This window comes from Prosopis cineraria, unplaced genomic scaffold (assembly GCF_029017545.1).
Source record: "Prosopis cineraria cultivar Desert tree isolate PC_DT_omini unplaced genomic scaffold, ASM2901754v1 PC13, whole genome shotgun sequence".
Lineage (NCBI taxonomy): Eukaryota > Viridiplantae > Streptophyta > Magnoliopsida > Fabales > Fabaceae > Prosopis > Prosopis cineraria.
In genome coordinates, this window is record NW_026555344.1 from 1881376 (window position 1) to 1904066 (window position 22691).

The following is a 22691-nucleotide window of genomic DNA, read 5'->3' on the forward strand; positions in this document are numbered from 1 at the left end:
AACTTTATATTTATTATAAGGTGTTTAATAAAAATAAATATAAAAATATTGGGTTAGTTTGAGAGCAGGTAAATACTTTATTGAGAGGTAAGATTCAATTAAAAATGCCTTATATTTTTTAACGAATTGACTATATCTCCTAAACTCCTACATATTTTCTAACTACGTTTTACACACTGTTGTTGACAAATACTAACAAAACATCATTTGAGAGAAAGCTATTTTTTATATAATAAGCAGATGAAAATAACAAATTAAAACAAAGCTAAATTAATACTCAAAAACCCACAACAATTTAATGATATCATATCTCTTAAAAATTTACAAGTTCAGAGATTGAGAGACAGCAGTTCTTGGCAAAATTGTATAATTCTTGAAAAGTAAATATTTTAAAAAAATTATATTTATTCATTTATCTAAAAGAAATTATTTTTTAAATTATATTATTTTAATTAAATTTAATATTGCTCTTTGTTTTTGGGCATGAAAATTGAAAACTACATAACCTTATTTTTAAAAGAGTAATTTTGTAATTTAGATAGTATCCCATGTTAATTTTAAGGGAGTTAGATTTTGTATTAAGATTATAATAGTCAATTATTCTGACTTTAATCTTTCATCTTAATTTTAATTTTTTTTCATCTTTTATAATACATTTTAGTAGTATTGGATTCCTCTCTCTAATTCTCTCTTACCTCATACCATAACAAGCCATAAAGAAGAGTGCATAATTTTCTCCCAAAGTATAAATATCTGCCAAGAAAATTTGATAGACTTTACCAATTAAAATGAACATGAATGGTAGGGCTCTCGTCATTGAAATAAGTGGTTAGGAGTTTGAATTTCAATCCTTATATATATATATATATATATATATATATCAATTCAATTAGAAGAGGTTTAACCTTTGTCTTCCATTTGTAGGAGGCAAAATCTACTTCTTATATTATAAAAAAAATTGATAATATTTTTGAGTAGAGTTTGATAGGTATTTTTAAATTTAAATCTCTACCATCACAGCGAGAAGGTTAATTGAGTGATACCATGTCTCGCCTAACCTAATAAAGTTCATATATATTCAGATATTTTTAATATTTCGCACAATATGTGTTCAAGGGATCCACAATCAAATATAATTTATAATAATTCTTTAGATTGAATGCAATCATAAAGTTTATATGATTATTGTCAATAATGAAATTGATCAAATTCAATTTTTTCGATAAGAAGTTAACTAATTTAAATTAAATGAAATAAATGAGTATATATATTTATATATATTAATTTCTCTTTTTTTATGGTGTGTTTGGATATCTATAAATTTAAATTTGAATCAAATTCTCAAATTGGCATTTAAAAATTCATGAATTTGGATTCCAATCCCATTTGGATTTTTAATTTCTTTATGACTTCAAATTTCTTTTACACTCAGTCATTGAAATTCTAATTACTCAAATATTTTATTTTCTTGAAGTTTTTATTATTAATATTTTTATGATTCTTGTATAATTGTTTATTTTCTCATCTCTTATCGATTAAAAAAAATAAACTCTTCCTTTTCAATTTTTTATTTTCATTTTGAATTTTAATTCTTCTCTTTTTTCATTTGAAAATTTTTAAACTATAAAAATAAATAATTTTTTTGTAAATAAAAATTTAGGAAAATTAAATCTCAAATTTACAAAGTTGAGACATACCCCTAAACTCAAAATTAAAGATAATTTATAAAAGTATTTATAAATCATCCATCGAGATGTGAGCTAACATTTGTTAGCTTTGCAGCATGTACACTGGTTTCAACTTTCCATATAAAACTATGGGAGAATCTCAATATAGGGTCAGGGAAGAGAATTATTTCCCAACAAGAACTAAAAATTTAGAAAATACTCTACGAGACTTTTTGTCTGAAATGAAATAAAGTTGTTACCCGAAATGACTGAAACGCCCTACTCCCACATCCTCCGGTCAACATTCATGCTCTCCCTCTCACCTCCCTCCCTCTGATCCACCTTCTCACCGCCATCGTTAACTTCTTCTTCGTCACCTTCATCCTGGCCGCCATCATCCTCGCCTGCACAAGAACCACCAAAACCCATCCACCGCATAATTCTACATCCGTGACTCCCTCAACTTGTATTAAACTCTGATTTAATTTATTGATCAACCCTTTCTTTTTGCTATGATTCTTCCTAATTCACTTGGTTCCTCACTGTTTTTAATTCGCCGAAGTCGATTCTCACTTGCTACGTAATTAATTCAATTTCACGCTCAAGCAATTAAAATCAATTAAGAAGCCTAGGTGCGTACGTGTGCGTACTTAAGTCCTCAATTACATTGCTACAGGCATCCTTCTCCCATATCTTCTCTCTATGCTCCTCTCCTTTCACCCATTAATAAATTATTTTCTATAAATCTAAACCATAATAAATAAATAAAAGATAAAATTGAAAAAAATATATTCATTACTACAACTTTGGTTTTAAAAATATTAAACACAGAATGTATCATACATTTTTTAAGTACACCTAATACAAACACTCGCACACATTTATATATCTGCCCCTTATTATCTCATGAAGAAGAGTGATCCTTTTTTTTTTTTTTGAAGAAATAGTAACATACAGTCACTACACCTACGCATGCCCACTTCTTCATCATATACAACATAGAACCCACAATCTTCTCTCTTTAAATGAGATGTGAGATGCCATGGAATCTAGAAGCTTCTGACGAGAAGTAGTATATATGAGGTTGTGCACATAAATTCAAATCAAATCAAATCTCCTTGGGCCATGAATTTTTTCTTGGAAAGTCAAATGAAATATGTTTTTGGGATTATTTGCCTCATGTGCTCTTTATCTTGATGTCAAAATGTTGTAATTCAGATTAATTAACGACAAGAACAAACACCTTCTTTCGCCTCCATACATTAATATTCATATTACAAATATATAGCTATAAGCCTGAAATAATTTTTGCAAGTTGAAGATCTCATCCCACTACTACAAAAATGACATTTAGTGGCATTTAAAATTTTAATTTTGTGACGTTTATAAAAGGCTATAAAAATTTAATGCTATGTAGATTTTAAGCGACATTCATTAATTAATAAAACACCACAAAAGCTAGCAATAGAGGTGACGTCTAAAAAAAAAAAAGTCATCTCTTTACTTACTTCTAAAAAATAAAAGGGAAGAGAAGTGATATTTCTTGTAAGAAATGCCACCTTTCTACTTATTTTTTAAAAAATAAAAAAAGAAAAGAGGTGGCCACTTCTCTACTTATTTTTTAAAAAATAAAAGAGATAAGTGACGTTTACACTTTTTTAAAAAATATATATATATATATATAGTTATATTTACTATATTTATCAATCATATATATAATTTTTCTTAGTAAATACACAGCTAATTTTATACAATAAAACTACAAAAATAAACTTTAATAATTAATTAACAAAAATAAAATAATCAATTTCATACTATATTAAAACTACAATAAATTTAGCAAGGTTAAAAAAAATCAAAAATAAAAAACATAAATTAAATATTAGTTAAGAAATATATTAAAATAAAAAAAAATATGACTAATGTCTAATAAGTTTCTTTCTTAATGATTAATAAAGATTATCATCATAATCTTTTGAAAGTTAAAAACTTGATAAAACCAAATCATTTATCATTAAAAGTACAAAAATTAAGATCTTTGTCTGTCCCCCAAATTTAAATAAAGATTTATACTTAGAGAATTATTTCACCAATAAATATGCTCGGTAGCAAACTAAGAAGAACAAACCCTTCAATAATGAAAAGAAAAATTGTCAACTGAAGATAAACAGCAGTAAAACCGTAAAGATCCATGTAGATATATATATATATATATGGATAGGTAGATAAGAAGTAATAAAATAAAAAAAAAGAACTTGTCATTAGTATACATATAGAAGTAACCCTAAATAAAGAAGACGATGAAAGCACCTTCAACAATTGAAGAATAGATAACTCGCGAATTATAAATGAGAAAAGTGAGCGCTGCTGAATGAAAGAAATGACTAAGATGAAAAAACTTAAGGTTTAAAAAGTATCCACAATTTTTAAAAATAATTAAAACTCACAGCGACCGCTCTCTAACTTTTTAAAAAATTAAACTCCAGTGATAAAAAAATAATTTTAAAGAGAGATGTGGTGTTTCTATTAAAGGAGTGGCGTACAGGAAACGCCACCTCTCTCATTTAAATAATTTTTAATATTTAAAATTAAATAAATCATATTTAATACTTATATATTTTTAAAAATAAAAATAATGAAAAGGAAGAGAGGTGGCATTTTTAAGTGTGGAAACACCACCCTCTTCAATTATTTTTTAAATATTATTATATATTAATTATAAATACTAATAAATAAATTATAATGAAATAATTATTTAATATTATAAAAATTTAAATCAATAAGAGAGTATCATCAAGAATAGCATTTTAAGCACAACAAACATAGCCTCTTTTATTTTATATTAAATGATATGATATACTATTTAAAATTATTGTTTTAACAAATTATAAATAAATAATATTCATCTGATATAATAAAATAAAACTCAATAACAGGTAGAGAGGTGACATTTTCAAGCTGAAGAAATGCCACCTCTCTACTTTAAATTATTAAATAAAATACATATTAATAAATAATATAATTAAATAAATTATAATAAAATAATATTTTTTCTTATAATAAAATGTTGAAAAAGGAAAAGAGGTGGTGTTTTCAAGTTAGAAACGTCACATCTCTTCAATTATTTTTTAAATAGTTTTATATATTAGTTATAAACACTTAATAACTAAATTATAATGAATAATTTTTTAATATGATAAATAAATTTTTAAATAAGTAAGAGGAGTATTAAGAAGGCATTTTCAAGCACATGGCCTCTCTTATTTTATTCATAAAATAATATGATATGCTATTTAAAATTCTTTATTAACAAATTATAATAAATAATTATTTAATTAATAAAATAAATATTAAATTGATAACAGGGCAGAGAGGTGACATTTTCAAGCTAAAAAAATGCCACTTTTCTGCTTTTAAATTATTAAATAATAATACATATTAATAAATAATATTAATTAAATAAATTATAATAAAATAATATTTTATCTTATAATAAAATGTTGAAAAAGGAAGAGAGGTGGTATTTTTAAACAATCTTCAATTATTTTTAAATATTTTTATATATTAGTTATAAATACTTAATAAGTAAATTATAATGTAATAATTTAATATGATAAAATAAATTTTAAATCAGTAAGAGAATATAGAGAATGGTGTTTTCAAGCATAGAAAACATGGCCTCTCTTATTTTATTTATTAAATAATGTGATATACTATTTAAAATTATTTCTTTAAGAAATATAATAAATAATTATTTAATTTAATAGAATAATATTATATCAATAAGAGAGGTGCGTTTTCAAACTGAAGAAACGCCACATCTTTGCTTTCTATTATAAATAATAATAATACACATTAATAATTAATAATAACTAAATAAATTATAATAAAATAATATTTTATCTTATAAGAAAGTGTTAAAAAAGGAAGAGAGGTGGCATTTCCAAGTTTGGAAACGCCACCTCTCTTTATTTTCTTATAAATAATAAATACTAATTAATAAATAATAACTAAAAAAAAAAAATAAAAAAAAAAATTAATTTTAATATTATAAAATAAAATGTTAAAATCAATAATAGAATAGAGATGTGTCGTTTTCAATTAGAAACGCCACTTCTCTGCTTTTGGTTTTGAAAAAAATATTAATTTAATAAAAAGAAGAGAGGTGATGTTTTGCCCTTCTTGAAAACAACACCTTTTATATTTACTAAAATTATAAGTAAAAAAATAATTTATAAGCAGTGACATTTAAAATAAGAAATATTACCTTTCTACTTTGATTTTAATGTTAGTAACATTTTATTTTTTGTTACTACAAAATGCATGCTATTAAATCTCATTTTTGTAATAGTATCGCTTCCTAAGCAATTGTATATGTGTAAAAGGGATACAAATCCAATCTTGATTAGACAATATTGATTTTTCTTGGTTTTGGTTAAAGACCTCATTTTAGTGCCTCTTTAAATTTTAATTGGGTATAATAAATTATAAAAATAATTAATTAAATAATTAATTTTAATCATAATTGATTATGTTATAATACAGTATGTTTAAATACTATTTTTTAAAATAATTTTAACAAAATTGAATATGTTTGGATAATTTATTCAAAATTAATTTTAGTTGTATAAATTATCATAAAGGATGTTACTTTTTAAAATTAAATTATTAATAAATAAATTTATATATAATATTATTAAATTTTTTAAATTTTATTTATAAAGTAAAATATATTATTTAAATTATATATCTAATTAATTATAAAATTTAAATTACATTAATACTAACAATTTTAATGTACGTAAATAAATACATCATATATCTCAGTTCAAATAAATTTAATAAAAGAGAAAGATTTAATTTTTAAATACCAAACATAAATTTTACAATAACTAATAAAGATAATATTATAATAATGTATAAGTTAATCTCTAATGATAGTCATGAACATAAGTCATATCTGATGAAGATGTTAAGCACTGCCTAAAAATTTTGTCAAGATAAAAAATGTAGCAAATGACGTAAAATTTCTCTCTCTCTAAACTTTTGCAACAATCTTCATAATGATCATCAATTTTAAATTAAATTAAATTAAATTTTCTCTACCAATTAATATTTTATTTAAATTATTTTTATAGTAAGTGTTAAGTGGAGGGTAGTGGTAGACAGTAATTTATACTTGTAATTTTTTTGAGGATCCAAAATTTTAATTTTGTTAAGAAAAAAATGGAAGATAATATAATTTAGTTTTATTTTTATTAAATTTTGTACTTTTTTGTATTTTTTTTGGAGCATTTTTTGTAATTTTCTCACATGTCTTTATAATTCCACCGCAAAAGCTGACTCTTCTAGCTTTGGAAGAAAATCGATTTTCTTTGGAAGAAAATCAATTTTTTGGAATATTGGTTTTTGGGTAATTATTTGTAAAATCAATTTTTAACTGCAAAATTCAATTTTCTTCCGTATCCAAACATGTACTTAATAATTTATTCCAATTTGCCGCACATGTTTTTGCCACGTCATGCGTTCAAAGACCATAGATTAGTACTCGTTTGAATTTTAGTTAGATTAATTAAATAGTTAATTTTAATCATAATTAATTAAATTATAATGTGATCTGTTTAGATACTGTTTTTTTAAAATTAATTTTAATAGAATTGAAAATATTTGAAAAACTTAGTTAGAATCAAGTTTAACTGTATAAATTACTATAAAGAATATTGCTTTTTAAAATTAAATTATTAATATATTTGTATTTAATATTATTAAATTTGTTAAATTTTATTTAAGAAGTAAAATATATTATTTAAATTACATATTTGATTAATTATAAAAATTTAAATTATATTAATATTAATAATTTAATTTACATAAATAAATAACTCAATATATCTTGTTTCAAATAAATTTAATAAAAGAAAAAGATTTAATTCTTAAATATCAAACATTAATTTTATAATAATTAATGAAGATAATAATATATAAATTGATCTCTAATAACATTATGGATATGAGCCATATTTGACAAAAATGTTAAACACTGTCTTAAAATTTTCGTAACATAAAAAATATAGTAATGTCATAAATGATGCAAAATCTCTTATTGTGAATCTTTTGCAATAATCTTTGTAATGACTGTAAATTTTAAATTAAATTAAATTAATTTTTCTCTATCAATTAATATTTTATTTCAATTAGTTTTATAGTAAGTGCTAAATGGAGGGTGGTGGTTGACAGGAATTTATGCCAAAAACTTTTGTGAGGATTCAAAGTTTGTATTTTATTAAGAAAAAAAAGAAAGAAGAGAAGAGAGTTTAATTTTATTTTTATTAAATTTTGTGCCTTTTTTGTAATTTTTTTCTTAGGCTTTTCTTTTGAATTTTCCCCAATACTTTTTGGTATGCTTCTCCACGTAGCTTTTGAAAAAACTTATTTTTTCCCAACAATCGATTGCCCAATAAAATTGATGTTTGGATAACTTTTTTCGTTAATCGATTTTTGACCCTAAAAATTGATTAATGAAACAATCTAAATAGACACTCATTTTTAAGAGAAGGTGTTAGATCCCAAATATTTTATATTTATAGTAAATGATCACATATAAATTGTAGTAAATAAGATTACATTGCAAGTTAACGGTTTTTTCACCTTTAAAATCTTTCAAAATGTTTGACACGAACACCTTTTATTTGAATCGTAAAGTACAATTTTAAACGTGATTTCGTCATGTTCGTTGCAAGTCATTGGCAATAATAAGTGGCATGCGCCTAATCTGTGCCTGACTCAGTATTATCACATTAATTGCGTACGACTTTGACATGGTCTACTCTAACGCACCAGTCAAAACTCAGTAATTTAGTGCAACGAGTATATATAATATAATAATTAATTTCAAGTCGTATATGAATGGTCAAACATGGGATCTTTGTGTATTTGTTCCGAGGACAATCTGTATTTCCTAATCACAGTAATCTTCAACATATGCAGAGTTATCGTGGGGCAAATAAGTATGGGCTGAGAATGTTTATTGACAATACATACACACAATTAAGAGCAAGAGTTGTCCAAGAAAGATGAATATGGTTCAGAAAACCGGGAAGGAAAAAAAAACGTCGATATATTTTATTGACCAAGGATATGACTAAATATGAGCAAAGGACGCCAAAACGACGCCGTGTGATTCTGTTGTTCGCATTTGACTGATGAACGTTTCAAACACGACGGGGAGAGAGCGGGAGAAAAAGAACTAAAGAAGAAAGAAAAATATTTAGAGATAAAATATTTATGTCTCGACCATTACGTGTATGTATCCGATTAGGTCCAATTTTTTTATTAAATATTTGTTGGCAACATGGAGAGAATATGTTTAACTTGTTTACGACACACGGGCTCTTAGTCTTATTAGCAATAGCAATAGAAGGTGGGAAATAAAAAATTCTTAATGATTATATTGATGGCCAATAAAATAGTTTATGATCGAATACTATGGATGATAAATGAGTGATTACTGTTTTAGAAGATAAGTTTAGCTGCCAAGAAAAAGTTTAACTGACCAAGGAAACAGTGTTTATTGATTTCTTTTAAATAGTTATACATTCGATGATACTTGAGAATGTTTTAAAATAAATTATTTAGAAGGATAAAAAAAGTTTGACTGGCCAAAATATAAAGATTAATATCCCAATCCTGAACAAAATTTATTTATATTTCTAAAATGTCTCGAAATGCTTGATTTGTATTATCGGATTAAATTAAAAAGCATATAAGATGTGTTTTGTTGGATGACTTTCAGAAGCTACTTCTTATTTATCCAGTCTTTTAATTACTGATTTAAGGATTACTAGAATTTCTATTTTTGATTGTTCTTGTGATGACTGAAATAGAGTTATAATTGATTAATTGCTTTTGGTTTTTTTTTTTTTGCTGTTTTGTTTGTTTTTTCTTTTTTCAGTGAGTTTTGTGCGGTAAGTTGTATGTAGGTTTTTTGGAATATTTTTTGGCTTCAGCTATTGGCATGTGTGTTATTTTTTGTAATTAATAAAATGGGCTCTTTTTTTAGCAAAAAAAAAAAAGGAATCAAATTAAGAAGTTTATAAGATATATATTGAAGATTAATTTTTTAAGATTTAAAATTCTCCCACGCATCTCCCTTGATTAAGAAAATCAAAAAAATATATGATGCTATTGTCATGTTAAATTAAACAATTCATTGATATTGTAAAGTAATATATGATGTTAATTACATTAATATTACTATGATAAATTACAATTTGTCTCATATGTTTATTGTTTTTACGGCTTCAAATATATTGTCTGGTTTTCTCAGCCAAAGAAAAGTTTGATTTTTTTTTTTTTCAACTAAGTGACTTTTTATTTTGATTTAAAATTTCAAATCAATTCAATGTAAGATAATACTATTTTATTATAAATAAAATTATAAATTTCAAGAGAAACTATCTTGTAACGAAATCTCTCATTGTTTTCAAATACTAGAAGAATTATTTTATTATAAGCAAAATTGCAAATTTAAAAAAAAACATCAATTATATTTCCTCTCATAAATGGATAGTATTATTAACTTAAACAAATATTAATTATAAAGATATTTTTACTAAACATTTTAATTTTAGACATAATCATAAAAATTATCTAACTTTCTTAAAGCATGTGAGCGAGTTAAAATATTTCTACATTTAAAAACAAAGGAAATATCTTTGTATTATCTTCCTTGGTGCTTGGCAATATATTTAATTTTTGATAATGTTTAGATCGATAGGTTTAAATTTAAAAGTTCATATTTAAAATTTATATATTTAAAATTATTTGTTTGAATAGTTTCAAAAATTTTAAATGAGTAAGAGAGATGAATTAAGATTTGAAACAAAAATAAAAATAAAAATAAAAATATAAATAAAAGATTTATTTTTATTTTTAATTAATAAAATATAATAAAAAATACGAAAATCATATATGTATTAATAATAAGAACGTGAAAAGAACAAAATACTTGAAGTAATTAAAATTTTAAATAAATAAAATATAAAAGTAATTTAAAATTATAAAAAATATAATTTAAAATTTATTTAAATTAAATTTATAAATTTTTGTGTATTTAAATTTTTCTTAATCTAAAGATTCCATAATTTTTATTTTTTGGTTCGAATTTTAGTTATCATTATTTGGGTAGTTTGGTTGGCATGAATGAACTAACAAATGATGTAACAAACAAGACAAGTAAACCAAATCAAAGGACACGCAAAACCAAAAGGAGTTATGGCTTTCACACTCTGTATTTATGGCTTCTTAAACGCTCGCTTCACCACCACACCGCCTCTCTGCAATCCAACAAAACCCTTCTTCTTTCCTTCCTCCCTCACCCTCTCCCTCTGGGCCCACCCGTGGGCCTCGCCTAGCATTATCTCCCTCTGCTCTCGTCCTTCCCTGGGCGAGGCTTACCCGTGAGGATGAAGGATTTCAATACGGATCTCTTTCACCCTGCAACCGTCATGGACTCCGATTATTCTAGCGGTGCTTCTCCTTCCGACGCCAATTTTGCCTTCGCTTTCAACGTCAGTAACTTCTCCGACAGGATTCTCCGGATCGAGATCATGGGGGATTCCGCAGAGGCCCGCCCTGATCCCGATGGTTGCGCTAGCATCGCCGATTGGGCTCGCCATCGAAAGAGAAGGCGGGAGGATGCGAAGAAGGACAGCGGTATGCCTCTCTCTATATTTCCTTATGCTTTGTTTTTTTTTTTGTGGTGTTAAATTTTATTTTATATGAACAATAGTAGTTGGAATGTAGAAGAAAATCATGCCAACTTCTCATTTCGGTGTTCCCGGAAACCCCATTAATTCAATTACCTTGTAAGGGGCTATTATGTGAGTTACTGTCTATTGTCTACCGCCAAGATGTTATTTCGTCTAGGGTTTCGAAATCAGGTGATGCTAAGTCATAAATCATAATGGATTCGAAAGCTGCATATTGAAACGTTAGAGAACTAAGTGAGTTGAAATCAAGAAAATCAAGCTAACTCCCCACTACAATGCTCCTGGAAACCTATAAGAATTCAAATTCCTTTTCTTTCCCCTCTGAATTGCAACAAACGATGATTGAACGTGTGCCTGGCTTTATTTTTTATTTGCCTTATTTTTTTTTTGGGGGTTACAATTTATCTTTTTTATTCGCTTACTTTGTTTAGCTCCTGTGAAACCTGATACTTCAAGCTCTCGGCAGTTAAACCATAATTTGATATAGACTTTTATTTGGCGATGTAATTGTGAGATTCGGGAAATACATCACTTAAGTGGAAATTAGTAGAACAGCTTGGGTTTTGCTAATCGAATTCTTTAATTCGTTTTGAAGAGTCGACCTCACTTTAGACTTTTGCAGTACTATGGTTTATAAAGCTCGAGCGCATATGCTAATATAATCTTGTTTAGATTTAATTGATTGTGCACTTTTATAATAGAAGCCAACACAACACCAAAGCTCGGTTCTATTTATAAATATTTTCCCATTCATGTTGGCTTCTTTTCTCATACCACACCTGATGTGAAATATTCTAGAAATATAAATATTATTTGTTATTTTCATTTTATAATTTATTAGATACTTTATCTGTTAAAAAATGTAAGGCATTTTTAGTCTTTTGAGGTGTAATCATTACCTTTTTTTTTTTCAAAAATGTCCTTATTAATAATGACTTTATATTTATTATAGAGTGTTTAATAGGTTAAATATAGAAAGATAGGGTTAGTTGGAAAGTAATTAAGTACTTTATTGGGAGGTAAGATTCAGTTAAAAATGCCTGACATTTTTTAACGGAGGAAGTAACTATTAAAATGACTAGGATTGAGGCTCACTGCCCGTGCTTTGCATGACGTCTAAGTGTTGCGTTGTTTGCTTATGAATAGTGAGCTTTCTATAGAATTTATAGACTAGATAATAAATTTCTTTACTGTTAATTTATTATTTATTACTTTACTGTTAATTACTTAATTTATTTTTCTCTCTTGCTTGTTGTAGTGGATCTTACGGTATTGCCTGATGAGCAAATTTTGAATGGAAACCAACTCGATATTGATGATGGACTTGCCGGTGAACATCAAGATGAAGAAGCTGTTGCTATGGTTGAAGAATCCCCTTCAGGTATTTGAATCAGTTATGCTTTTAATATCAGTATCTCCGTCATTGTGCTCTCGATTAAGATGCTGTGCTTTTTATCACTTTTCTTTTTCATATCTATCCTTCGTGTCTAGAAATAGTTCCTGTCATGGTGAGGGTTTAATAACTGTCTTTCTACCTTTTCTCAATGAAGTGCTTGAATATTGAGGATCCTTTGCTAATAAAGTTAAAGAACTGACATTAAAGAAGTCAATAAACAATAGAATCACTTATTTGGTATTGAAAGACATATAAATACTACTATTTGAACATTATCCCATGCCTACAACAAGAAAGGATATCTTTTTCTGTGTCTTAAGTTATTGCTCGTTCTGCTGCAATTTATGGATAGAAAGGAGATATAGTGAACCAAGAGGCCTGTATTTATATGGTCACCATCATCATTCTAGTTTTACTTGTCCTAAGTATTCTTGCAGGTATATAAAAAAGGGTTAATATCCATTTTTGTCCCTGAACTATTTTTATAGGAGTATCTAATGTCCTAAACTCTCTGTTGCAGCAATGTTGCTCTTGAAGTAAGTAAATCATAGCAATGTTGTTCCTAATGTTAAATGAGCAAACATTGACCTTTAACTTTGCTGACTCAAACTTAATGTACGGGCCAAGATTGCCATGATCTAATTACTTTTTAAGGGCAACATTGCTACTATTTGAGTCAGTTATTTTTGAGTTAGCCAAGTTAACAGTTAACATTTTTCCATTTAACATTAGGGGCGACATTGCTACAATTTAATTATTTCAAGGGTGACTTTGCTACAACAAAGAGTTTAGAACATTGAGAGCTCTTATGAAAATATTTTAGGGACAAAAATGGACCCTTAACTCTAAAAAAGATGGTAGACTAAGATTTTTACTAGTGTATTTTATCTAATAAGTCTCTATAAAACTGACCTTATAGGTTCTATAATACATTCCATAACCTAGATTCCTTTGTGTGTCTATTATTCTTATAGGCGATGAAGCTGGTAATAGCAATGATTCAAACTGGAGCATGGATTGCTCAACAGTTGTGAGAGTTAAAACATTACATATCAGTTCTCCTATTTTGGCTGCTAAAAGTCCTTTCTTCTATAAGGTAGATTCCTTTGCTTTGTGGAATAGATTTGAATCATTCTGCGGCCTGTATGTTTGAAAAAAAAAAAGATTTGTTTAATTACTCTTGTTTTTTTTTTTTGAAGCTTTTCTCTAATGGAATGAAGGAGTCTGACCAGAGACATGTCACGCTGAGAATTAATGCCTCCGGTATAAACATAAAATGATTTCCTATTTTTTTACGGCTCTAATATGCAGTCATTTTGTTAATAGTTGCCTTACAAACGTCATGCCATTTTTGCCTGCTGCAGAGGAGGCTGCTCTCATGGAGCTTCTGAACTTTATGTACACTAATACCTTGAGCACCACTACACCAGCTGCTTTGCTGGATGTGTTGATGGCTGCTGACAAGTTTGAAGTTGCTTCATGCATGAGATACTGCAGCCGATTATTGCGGAATATGCCCATGACACCTGATTCTGCGTTGCTTTACCTGGAGCTTCCTTCCAGCGTCCTGATGGCTGAAGCAGTCCAATCATTGACTGATGCTGCAAAGCAGTATCTTGCTACTCGATACAAGGATATAACCAAGTAATGTTCTTATATAACTGCAACTACATGGCTTAAATTACTTGCATTTGCAATATTCTGTCGGATGTTTTGCTTTGACTGACTAAGCATATCATTCTTTCACCTTCATCTTCCTCCCTAGGGGTCCGGTGATATTAATATTTTATCTTAGCCATATCTTCTTTTTTATTTGATTTCTTTTGCTCATAGTTGAAGAGCAACCTAGTTAAGGTGTATTCAAAGAAATTACTTCAACATTTATTTCTTCAACTTGTAGACTGCCACGATTATTGTTAACATTCATAAGTGATAAATATCTTGTATAGGTTTCTATATTATGATTTTGCGCAAGACAGAGAAGTGTTGAAACTGCTGAGCAGTGTATAATGTTATAATCATATTGTATAAAGTAATGGGCTTCAAAAAAATTGGACATCAAATGAGAAAGTTGATGTTATACACATATCATTACATCCGTGCTTCGAAGGGATCATTGATCATTAAGGTTTTGGTTTTTGAGGAAGTGAGAATAAATGGAGGGGGGATTTAGAGAGAGAAAACAAAACTCATTAATAATAAGAATAATCTTAATTCTAATTTTGATTTAGGAAGTATTGTGCCATACTTAAACAGGCAACCCTTATTTGATAATAATGCTTCTAATAAATGTTACATTCCCAAATCCCAGTCCATATGATGAATGTATTACGGTCAAAACACATTCCTAATTTTAGCAGTATATTTCTATATACTCTTGATATTCTCCTTCCTTTTCCATATTTAATTTCCCGCGTCCCATTCTCCATCACTATCTCCTAGTTGGAGGAGTTCACCTAGTTGTAGGATCAAAACAACCACAACGATAATGAGAGGTTTCTTGGGGAATGGAGGGAGAATTTGAAGAGAAAGTACGAGAAAACTAGTCTGGTATATAATTCAAGTTTGATTTATCAAAGTAATTTTTTTAATAAATATAAGAAGTATTTCTAGTTTTCTATTTAAATTTGATTGTTTATAACTGGTGAATAATGCTATTGATTGATGCTCATATCTAATAACCTACATAAACATATTTCATCATACTTCTCATTCTTCTAATTTTCACTTTTCCTATCTCTTTGATATAGTAACATTCCCTACCAATTTATTTTTGGGAGAGCATCTACTTTGGCTCTGCATGCGACAAGTTTTTCAATGTCATGTAGTTTTGTTTTTGGAATGCTAACTATTTTTGCATATGACCAGGTTCCAGGATGAGGTTATGGCCTTGCCCTTAGCTGGAATTGAGGCAATATTGTCTAGTGATGATCTTCAGGTTGCATCAGAAGATGCTGTTTATGACTTTGTGTTGAGGTGGGCTAGAGTGCAGTACCCCAAGCTGGAGGAGAGGCAAGAAGTTCTGGGTGCACGGCTTACACGTTTGATTCGCTTCCCTTACATGACTTGTCGAAAACTTAGAAAGGTCTTGACTTGTAATGACTTTGACCATGAAGTGGCGTCTAAGCTTGTCCTTGAGGCCCTCTTTTTCAAGGCCGAGGCTCCACACCGCCAGCGTTCACTGGCTGCAGAGGACTCTGCTTCCTTGAATCGTCGTTTTGCTGAGCGGGCGTACAAGTATCGTCCTGTTAAGGTGGTGGAATTTGAACTACCAAGGCAACAGTGTGTAGTTTACCTAGATCTGAAGCGGGAGGAGTGTGCCAATTTGTTCCCTTCTGGGCGGGTTTATTCTCAGGCATTCCATTTAGGCGGACAAGGGTTTTTCCTCTCAGCACATTGCAACATGGACCAACAGAATTCTTTTCATTGTTTTGGACTGTTTCTGGGTATGCAGGAAAAAGGTTCAGTTAGCTTTGCCGTTGATTATGAATTTGCAGCAAGGTCAAGGCCAACTGAGGAGTTTGTCAGCAAGTACAAAGGTAACTACTTGTTCACTGGGGGAAAGGCCGTGGGCTATAGGAACTTGTTTGCAATTCCATGGACTTCGTTCATCGCCGAGGACAGTCTCTACTTTATCAACGGCGTTCTCCATCTCAGAGCTGAGCTCACCGTCAGACACTGACATCCGTTAAATATTCTGAGAACCTTTTCATTCCAGTTGGTAACTGACCTTGTTTAGGCTATCTATTCCTCATTTTATGTTAACCGGATGGAATCTTCAAAATGTAAAATATCCAGGCAAAGTGCATTTAGGTATGAGATCATATACGGAATATGAAAGCTTCTGGTTTTTGGATCTTGTGCTCGGTCACACAAGCATGTAAATGGGTTTGAGTAGGTGCAGGAAGGGATGGGTCCTGTTTGGAAACTGATTTTCTTGAAATACTTTAATTGCCTTTTGGCTTATTTTGATTTTAGAGCTGAACTATGTCCTAGAGATCTCTTATTATACTTCATCAGTGCCATGCAAACATGAAGGCAAGGAAATGAGAATATTTATGTTGAGATCTTTTTCATGAAGTATCATGAGAATGGTGATTTCGAAAAGAAATGTATCGTGAATTGAAATTTTAAAAATGAAAAAGACGATGCAGTAAGTTTTTTTTTTTTTTAAATAATGGGGAGATGGTACAAACATATTTTAATTTGTTTTTCTAACACAAATCTAGTATATATACGTTTAAAAAAAATGATAAAATGCAGCCATGAACTTCGGCTTAGCATGAAAAATATCGTCAGGTTCGATAGCGGGTACCCTGTTGTTCTTTGAATTAGCATTCAGCGTTTATTTCAGTTAGTGTTTAAAAGGGACGTTATTCTACACAATTAATTTAGAAATGTTCTAGTAATCAGTGGAAAAGTTGCATGTTGACATTGATTATTGATTAATTAATAAGCAAGTGAAAAGTAAACAAATAGTTAATAACAATAATATTCACCCATAGCAGTCAAAGCAAGCAGATTTTATTGAGAAATTTTGTTTGATGAGGAGCTGTGTGTTACTCTTGATAGAAACTTGACATGATCTCCGCCGTGAAGTCAGATAAGAAATAGCTAAGCAGTTTTTGGTTGTCGTTTCTCTCACAATGGGCGGACAGGAATCTTATTCTGACCATATCACTGAGAAAAAAGATCGATAATCTGGAATTTTCTTGCGCAGAATGTAGAATAAAGACCGAGTCTTCATGGACAAGCAGCAGGTTTTCTTTTCTTTTGTTTTTTTTTTGGACGACCAAGGGCAATTTCGAATGTTCAAGAAATCATCAAATTTTAAATTGTCCATTCTTTTCATTTTTAAGCCCAATAAAAAGTGAAATTCATTAAAATCGATCTACCAATATGTTGGCAAAATATATATACATATATGTATGTATCATTATATTAATTTTTTTGCCAAAAAATATCATCGTTATGTTATATAAAACTAATATAAAGTCACTCTCAAGTCAAGTAATGTGCAATGCGACTTCAATTTTAGTTTTCTCTCATCAATAACAACATAAAAAAAAAGTAATAAGGATTTCATTATGCGCGATTAGATCGTCTCTCAAGATCATATTTCCAGTGAAAAAAATTAAGCTGATCTTGTGCATATCAGACTTGTGTAAATCAAGAATTAAGGATATCGGACTTGCTCGTTAAGCTGATCACTAACATTGACATTAGTCCTTTTGTATATCTTCATAGTTTGTCTTTGACCTCCGGGTTCAAAAGAAGCAGTTTTCAAATGCCCAAAAAAATAGTCTACGAATGGAAAACCGTGTAGTTGAGGGATAGGCCCATAGGCCATGAGACCATTTGTCGACATTTTGAATTTTGATTAGGACAAAATCGTCCATTAAGAGAAAACTATATTGTTATTTCAGGAATTGCCCTGCGCCAATTAGGAAAGGATAGACCCGGATGCTGTAGGGAGCAAGGCTTCGACCTCGCATTAAAAATCTAGGGTTTCTTTTACTTCTCCAGAGAAGAGAATTTTGCAACAGAAAGAACTCCCCTCAGGAATCGAAACCCTAGGGTTTTTCTGCGGCGGAAGCTATGCCGAAGAATAAGGGAAAGGGAGGGAAGAACAGGAAGAGGGGAAAGAACGAAGCCGACGATGAGAAGCGAGAGCTTGTATTCAAAGAAGATGGCCAGGAGTACGCTCAGGTGCTTCGTATGCTCGGCAACGGCCGATGCGAGGCCATGTGTATCGACGGCACCAAGCGGCTCTGCCATATCCGTGGCAAGATGCACAAGAAGGTCTGGATCGCTGCCGGCGATATAATCCTCGTCGGCCTCCGGGACTATCAGGACGACAAGGCCGATGTGATCCTCAAGTACATGCCCGATGAGGCTAGGCTGTTGAAGGCTTATGGAGAGTTGCCCGACAACACCAGACTCAACGAGGGTATTGGTGGTGGATTGGATGAGGAGGATGACGGCACCGGCAACGATTATATCGAGTTTGAGGACGAGGATATTGATAAAATTTAAGCGCTTGGGTTTGGATTGGATTGGGTTGGGTTTACGAGTTCGGTGATCTTGGACTCTCTTACTTGGCTATAGCTCCTGTTCTAATTACCCGCTTCCCCTTTACTTCCCTTTAATTGCCATATGATGCTAAATGATCTGTAATATTTGAAGCTCTAGTATGTCTGGGTTTTGCATGTTATGGCCAGTGGATGGTGAACTCCAATGCAATAATAGCCTGTTATCTTTGTAGTTTGATTTTTTTTTTTGATTTTTTTTTCGCAGGTTGAAACTGGCATATTAGGTAATCGAAATTCGATGATTTTCCTGATTTTGCTAACTATACTGTGTTGTGCGGCGTTTTTCTTTGGCTGGACAAACATTCTTCGCAAGGCTGTTTTTCTCATTGTTAGGTCTCGATCATGCTTGTGTTTGTGTGTTTTGTTTTTTTTTTTAAATAAATGGCGAGGTGGAAAATATTCTATAATGATGATGGTTTTACTGACAATAGGAATGGTAATACTTGATGAAATTTTGCTATGGATATTAAGAAGAGCTTGAGTATCTCGTTTAATTGCCGTGTTGGATTTCCTGAGTTGGGAAATAAGTTCATGACTGTTCATGAGGAAGTTTGGTCGTTGATTTCTTTCAATATTAGGTCGAAGTTGATGGAAATTACTAGCTAATGTGTCCAGTATCAGGACGCGTTTGAAATCACGTCCGCCACCTACTAATTCTGTTTGGTTTTATGTTAAAAACACCAAAATCTTTTACACAGGAAACTCTGCCGAAATGTGGTTTTGGAATTTTGGTTGGGAGAGGAAGAGGAGGGGGTGTTGAACATGTTTTCATAGTTAGCTTCTTTACATTGGATAGTACCGTCATTGATTGTCTTGATGAATCATTTAAGAGAGTCTATCAGTTTTCCAGAGTTGCTGATATATGATAGGTTATGGAACGAGGTGAATTAATCATTAGGTGAACAGTATAACTGCTTAGTTCTGTACTCGTAATTTCGGATTGTTTTCGGCTATAGTTTGGCTTGACTAGTTGTGTAATATTGGGAAGTTTTGGATGGAGAGAAAACACGAGAGGAAAGAAAACATTAAAAAAAGAAAACATAAGAAGAAAATAAAAAAGAAATGAATTTTATCTTGTTTGGATGAGGGGAGAAAAGTGAGAGTAAGAGGGAAAATGGGATATGAGACTCATCTTTTTTTTTTTCCCCTAACTTTTTTTGTTGGGAGGAAATTTGTTATTCCGCATCTGCCCTCCTCTCTCCTGTTTTTTTTTTTTTTTTTAAATGTTTACGCTAGTTCTTTTTCACGCAGTCTGTTCATTTCTTCACAATACACCACCTTTAAGCGCACATTCTCCTTTGATTCACATTAGTTATCTTTCCACGGTGACTGGCAAGTTCCCAGAAATGTTTTTTTAATATATAATTCAAGAAGAAAAAATTAGACAACAGGCAAAGCGCAATATACTTGAAAAAAGAAAAATTGATCAAGTGATCCTAGCGGCACTTAACATGGCTGTGGCTTCCATAGCAGGGAAGACTTTTAAGTCGCTCTATGCATACTCTGACCAATCAGTAAATCACTCATCTCACAGTATGATGAGTTGCGACATTTACATAGAGATGTTTTTAATTTTTCATAATGCTATAATGGACTATTGGTGGCCAAAGGTAAAGTTTATAATTTTTTTATTTTATGTTATTATATTTAATTTTAATAACTTATCCACTTTTACTTTTTCAAATAAAAATAAAGTATTTTTACAAAATTATTAGATTTTAAAATATAATAAAATGAAAATATTTTTTTAATAAATAATTTGATTTTAATATAATTTTTCCTTCCATTTATTTTTATGAAGATAATTACATGAAACATAATAAATTTTAATATAAGGGTATTATAGTTATTGTATTATTTACTCATTTTCTTTTCTCTTTTTTTTATTCATCCAAATATAAGGAGTAATAATATTTTTTTTAATTTTTTCTTATCTTCATTTTTTTTCTCACATTTTCTTTTCTTTTAATTTTTCTCCCATCCAAACGGAGGCTCAATGTTGCCTTGGTGGAGATTGAGAGAGACCCAGTACATTTCCTCTTTCTCACGAGTTTTATTAGTGAGATTCACAGAAAAGAATTTTGAGGATTCAATCTCTGGAATTTGATTCTTAGTTTGGGCAATCTAGCCTTCTAGGTTAGGGGGACCTGGCTTCTGCAATTGTTACTTTTCTTTCTTTTTAATCCTTTGTCTTGTTTGATGGCTCATGAAAATGGATTGGGTTTTATGATTCATTTTATGCCATTAAAGCAATAACATTGCCGTAGGACTTGAAAACACGCAGATAGCACTTTGTGATTCTATCTATGACATAGGAGCATCCCAAAGTTCCATTTTTCTTTTTTTATTTTGGACTCGCTCTGGATGATATTTTAGCTTCAATGGATTCACGTAGGAGCAGAGTCAAAAAATTTTATTAAAAAATTATAAAAATTATTATTAATAAACTTTATTAAGTATTGTAACAAAAATTTTGAGATATATTGATTATTATGTACTTGATATCTATCATAAAATCACCTGTCCAAAAGTTAAGAGGTTTGGTAAAGATATTTTTTTAAAAAATTACAATAATTAGAATATTAAAATTTATAATATGAATAGTTTTTACTCTGATATAACTTGATCTTGTTGACATAAAGACATAAAGATTTTATGATAATTGAGCATTATTAATGTGTTGATATATTCATTTATTTATGATTACCAATTAAAAGAATTAAATAATAAATTCAATAAGCAAGTGATAGAACTTATTACATTTAACAAAACTTTAGGTTCTGATGATATATTTAAATCATTTAATACTTATAAGAATGATAAAATTTTTGTCAATTTAATAATAATTTATATTAAAAAGGAAATTATTCAAACATTTATTGTTGACATAATAACTAATTATTTTTATACTATAAAAAATTGATGGACAAAACTTAAATTATATATATTGACCTCGCTTAATAATAAAAGCTAAATCACATGCAGAACTAAAGAAAACAATGAAAAAGGACTAAGACGATGCACAACGCGAACAGAACCTCTCATACGCCAATGAACACGAAGAAGGGAAGAAAACTTAGAAAAATATGAAGCGGCCGATCATCTAAAACACGAAAGATTAAAAAGTGACGTCGACAATCAGCATGAGAAGGACAAGCAGAAGAAGGAAACATCTTCAAGATCAAAGTAAGAGAAACACGAAGCCAAAAAAAGAGCAACCACAGAAGAAAGAAACCAGTAAAAACTAAGAAGATCGAAGCAAGAGAAAACACACAAGACATACACCACGAAACAGCAAAAGAGCCAAAAGCAGAGAAGCTGCCCACTTAAAAATCCTTGCTCGCCCTAGAAAGTAGAAGAACTAGTCTATTGGATTTGTGTTGTGCAAGACAGGAGAAAATTAGTATAAATAACTATAACAATACTATAAGGGAGAATGATAGAGAGTTTTAAATTAGGTTCCAAATGTTAAGTTTTAGAAATTTTAAAAGTTTATTTCTTAGTTTTACAATTTTATTGTGATAAATTTATAATTTATGTTCTAAATTTTAACAGCAAAAATAAATTTATTTATTTTTCAACTGTGTTAAAATTTAAAAAATAAATTATAAATTCATCATAATAAAATTATAAAATTGAGAAATGAATTTTAAATTCTTAAAATTAGACACTTGAGATTTAATTTAAATTAATTAATCTTTTAAAATTTATCTGTCATTCTTTCTAACTATAATGGCATCTCTAGTTGAGAATAAGAGTAATATTT

General features: G+C 29.3%; 2 protein-coding genes across 2 annotated transcripts; both read left to right on the forward strand.

Annotated features, from left to right (window-relative positions):
* The first annotated feature begins 10963 nt into the window (after window positions 1-10963).
* LOC129291611 (BTB/POZ domain-containing protein POB1-like) lies at window positions 10964-16913 on the forward strand. Its single transcript, XM_054929070.1, has 6 exons — window positions 10964-11381; window positions 12696-12818; window positions 13808-13929; window positions 14033-14096; window positions 14198-14477; window positions 15702-16913. The coding sequence occupies exons 1-6, from the start codon at window positions 11132-11134 to the stop codon at window positions 16513-16515; spliced, it is 1653 nt and encodes a 550-aa protein (XP_054785045.1). The 5' UTR covers window positions 10964-11131; the 3' UTR covers window positions 16516-16913.
* A 1358-nt stretch (window positions 16914-18271) lies between these two features.
* Window positions 18272-19103, forward strand: LOC129291320 (eukaryotic translation initiation factor 1A). The gene has a single exon (XM_054928609.1). It carries the CDS (start codon window positions 18432-18434, stop codon window positions 18867-18869), a length of 438 nt encoding a protein of 145 aa, XP_054784584.1. The 5' UTR covers window positions 18272-18431; the 3' UTR covers window positions 18870-19103.
* The last annotated feature ends 3588 nt before the right edge of the window (window positions 19104-22691 follow it).

Bases quoted from the DNA above. Each gene is read 5' to 3' on its own strand.
- LOC129291611 (XM_054929070.1), top strand. From the start codon at position 11,132: ATGAAGGATTTCAATACGGATCTCTTTCACCCTGCAACCGTCATGGAC. The intron at 13,930-14,032 runs GTAGATTCCTTT...TTTTTTTTGAAG, and splicing joins AAAGTCCTTTCTTCTATAAG to CTTTTCTCTAATGGAATGAA. The intron at 14,097-14,197 runs GTATAAACATAA...TGCCTGCTGCAG, and splicing joins GCTGAGAATTAATGCCTCCG to AGGAGGCTGCTCTCATGGAG.
- LOC129291320 (XM_054928609.1), top strand. From the start codon at position 18,432: ATGCCGAAGAATAAGGGAAAGGGAGGGAAGAACAGGAAGAGGGGAAAG.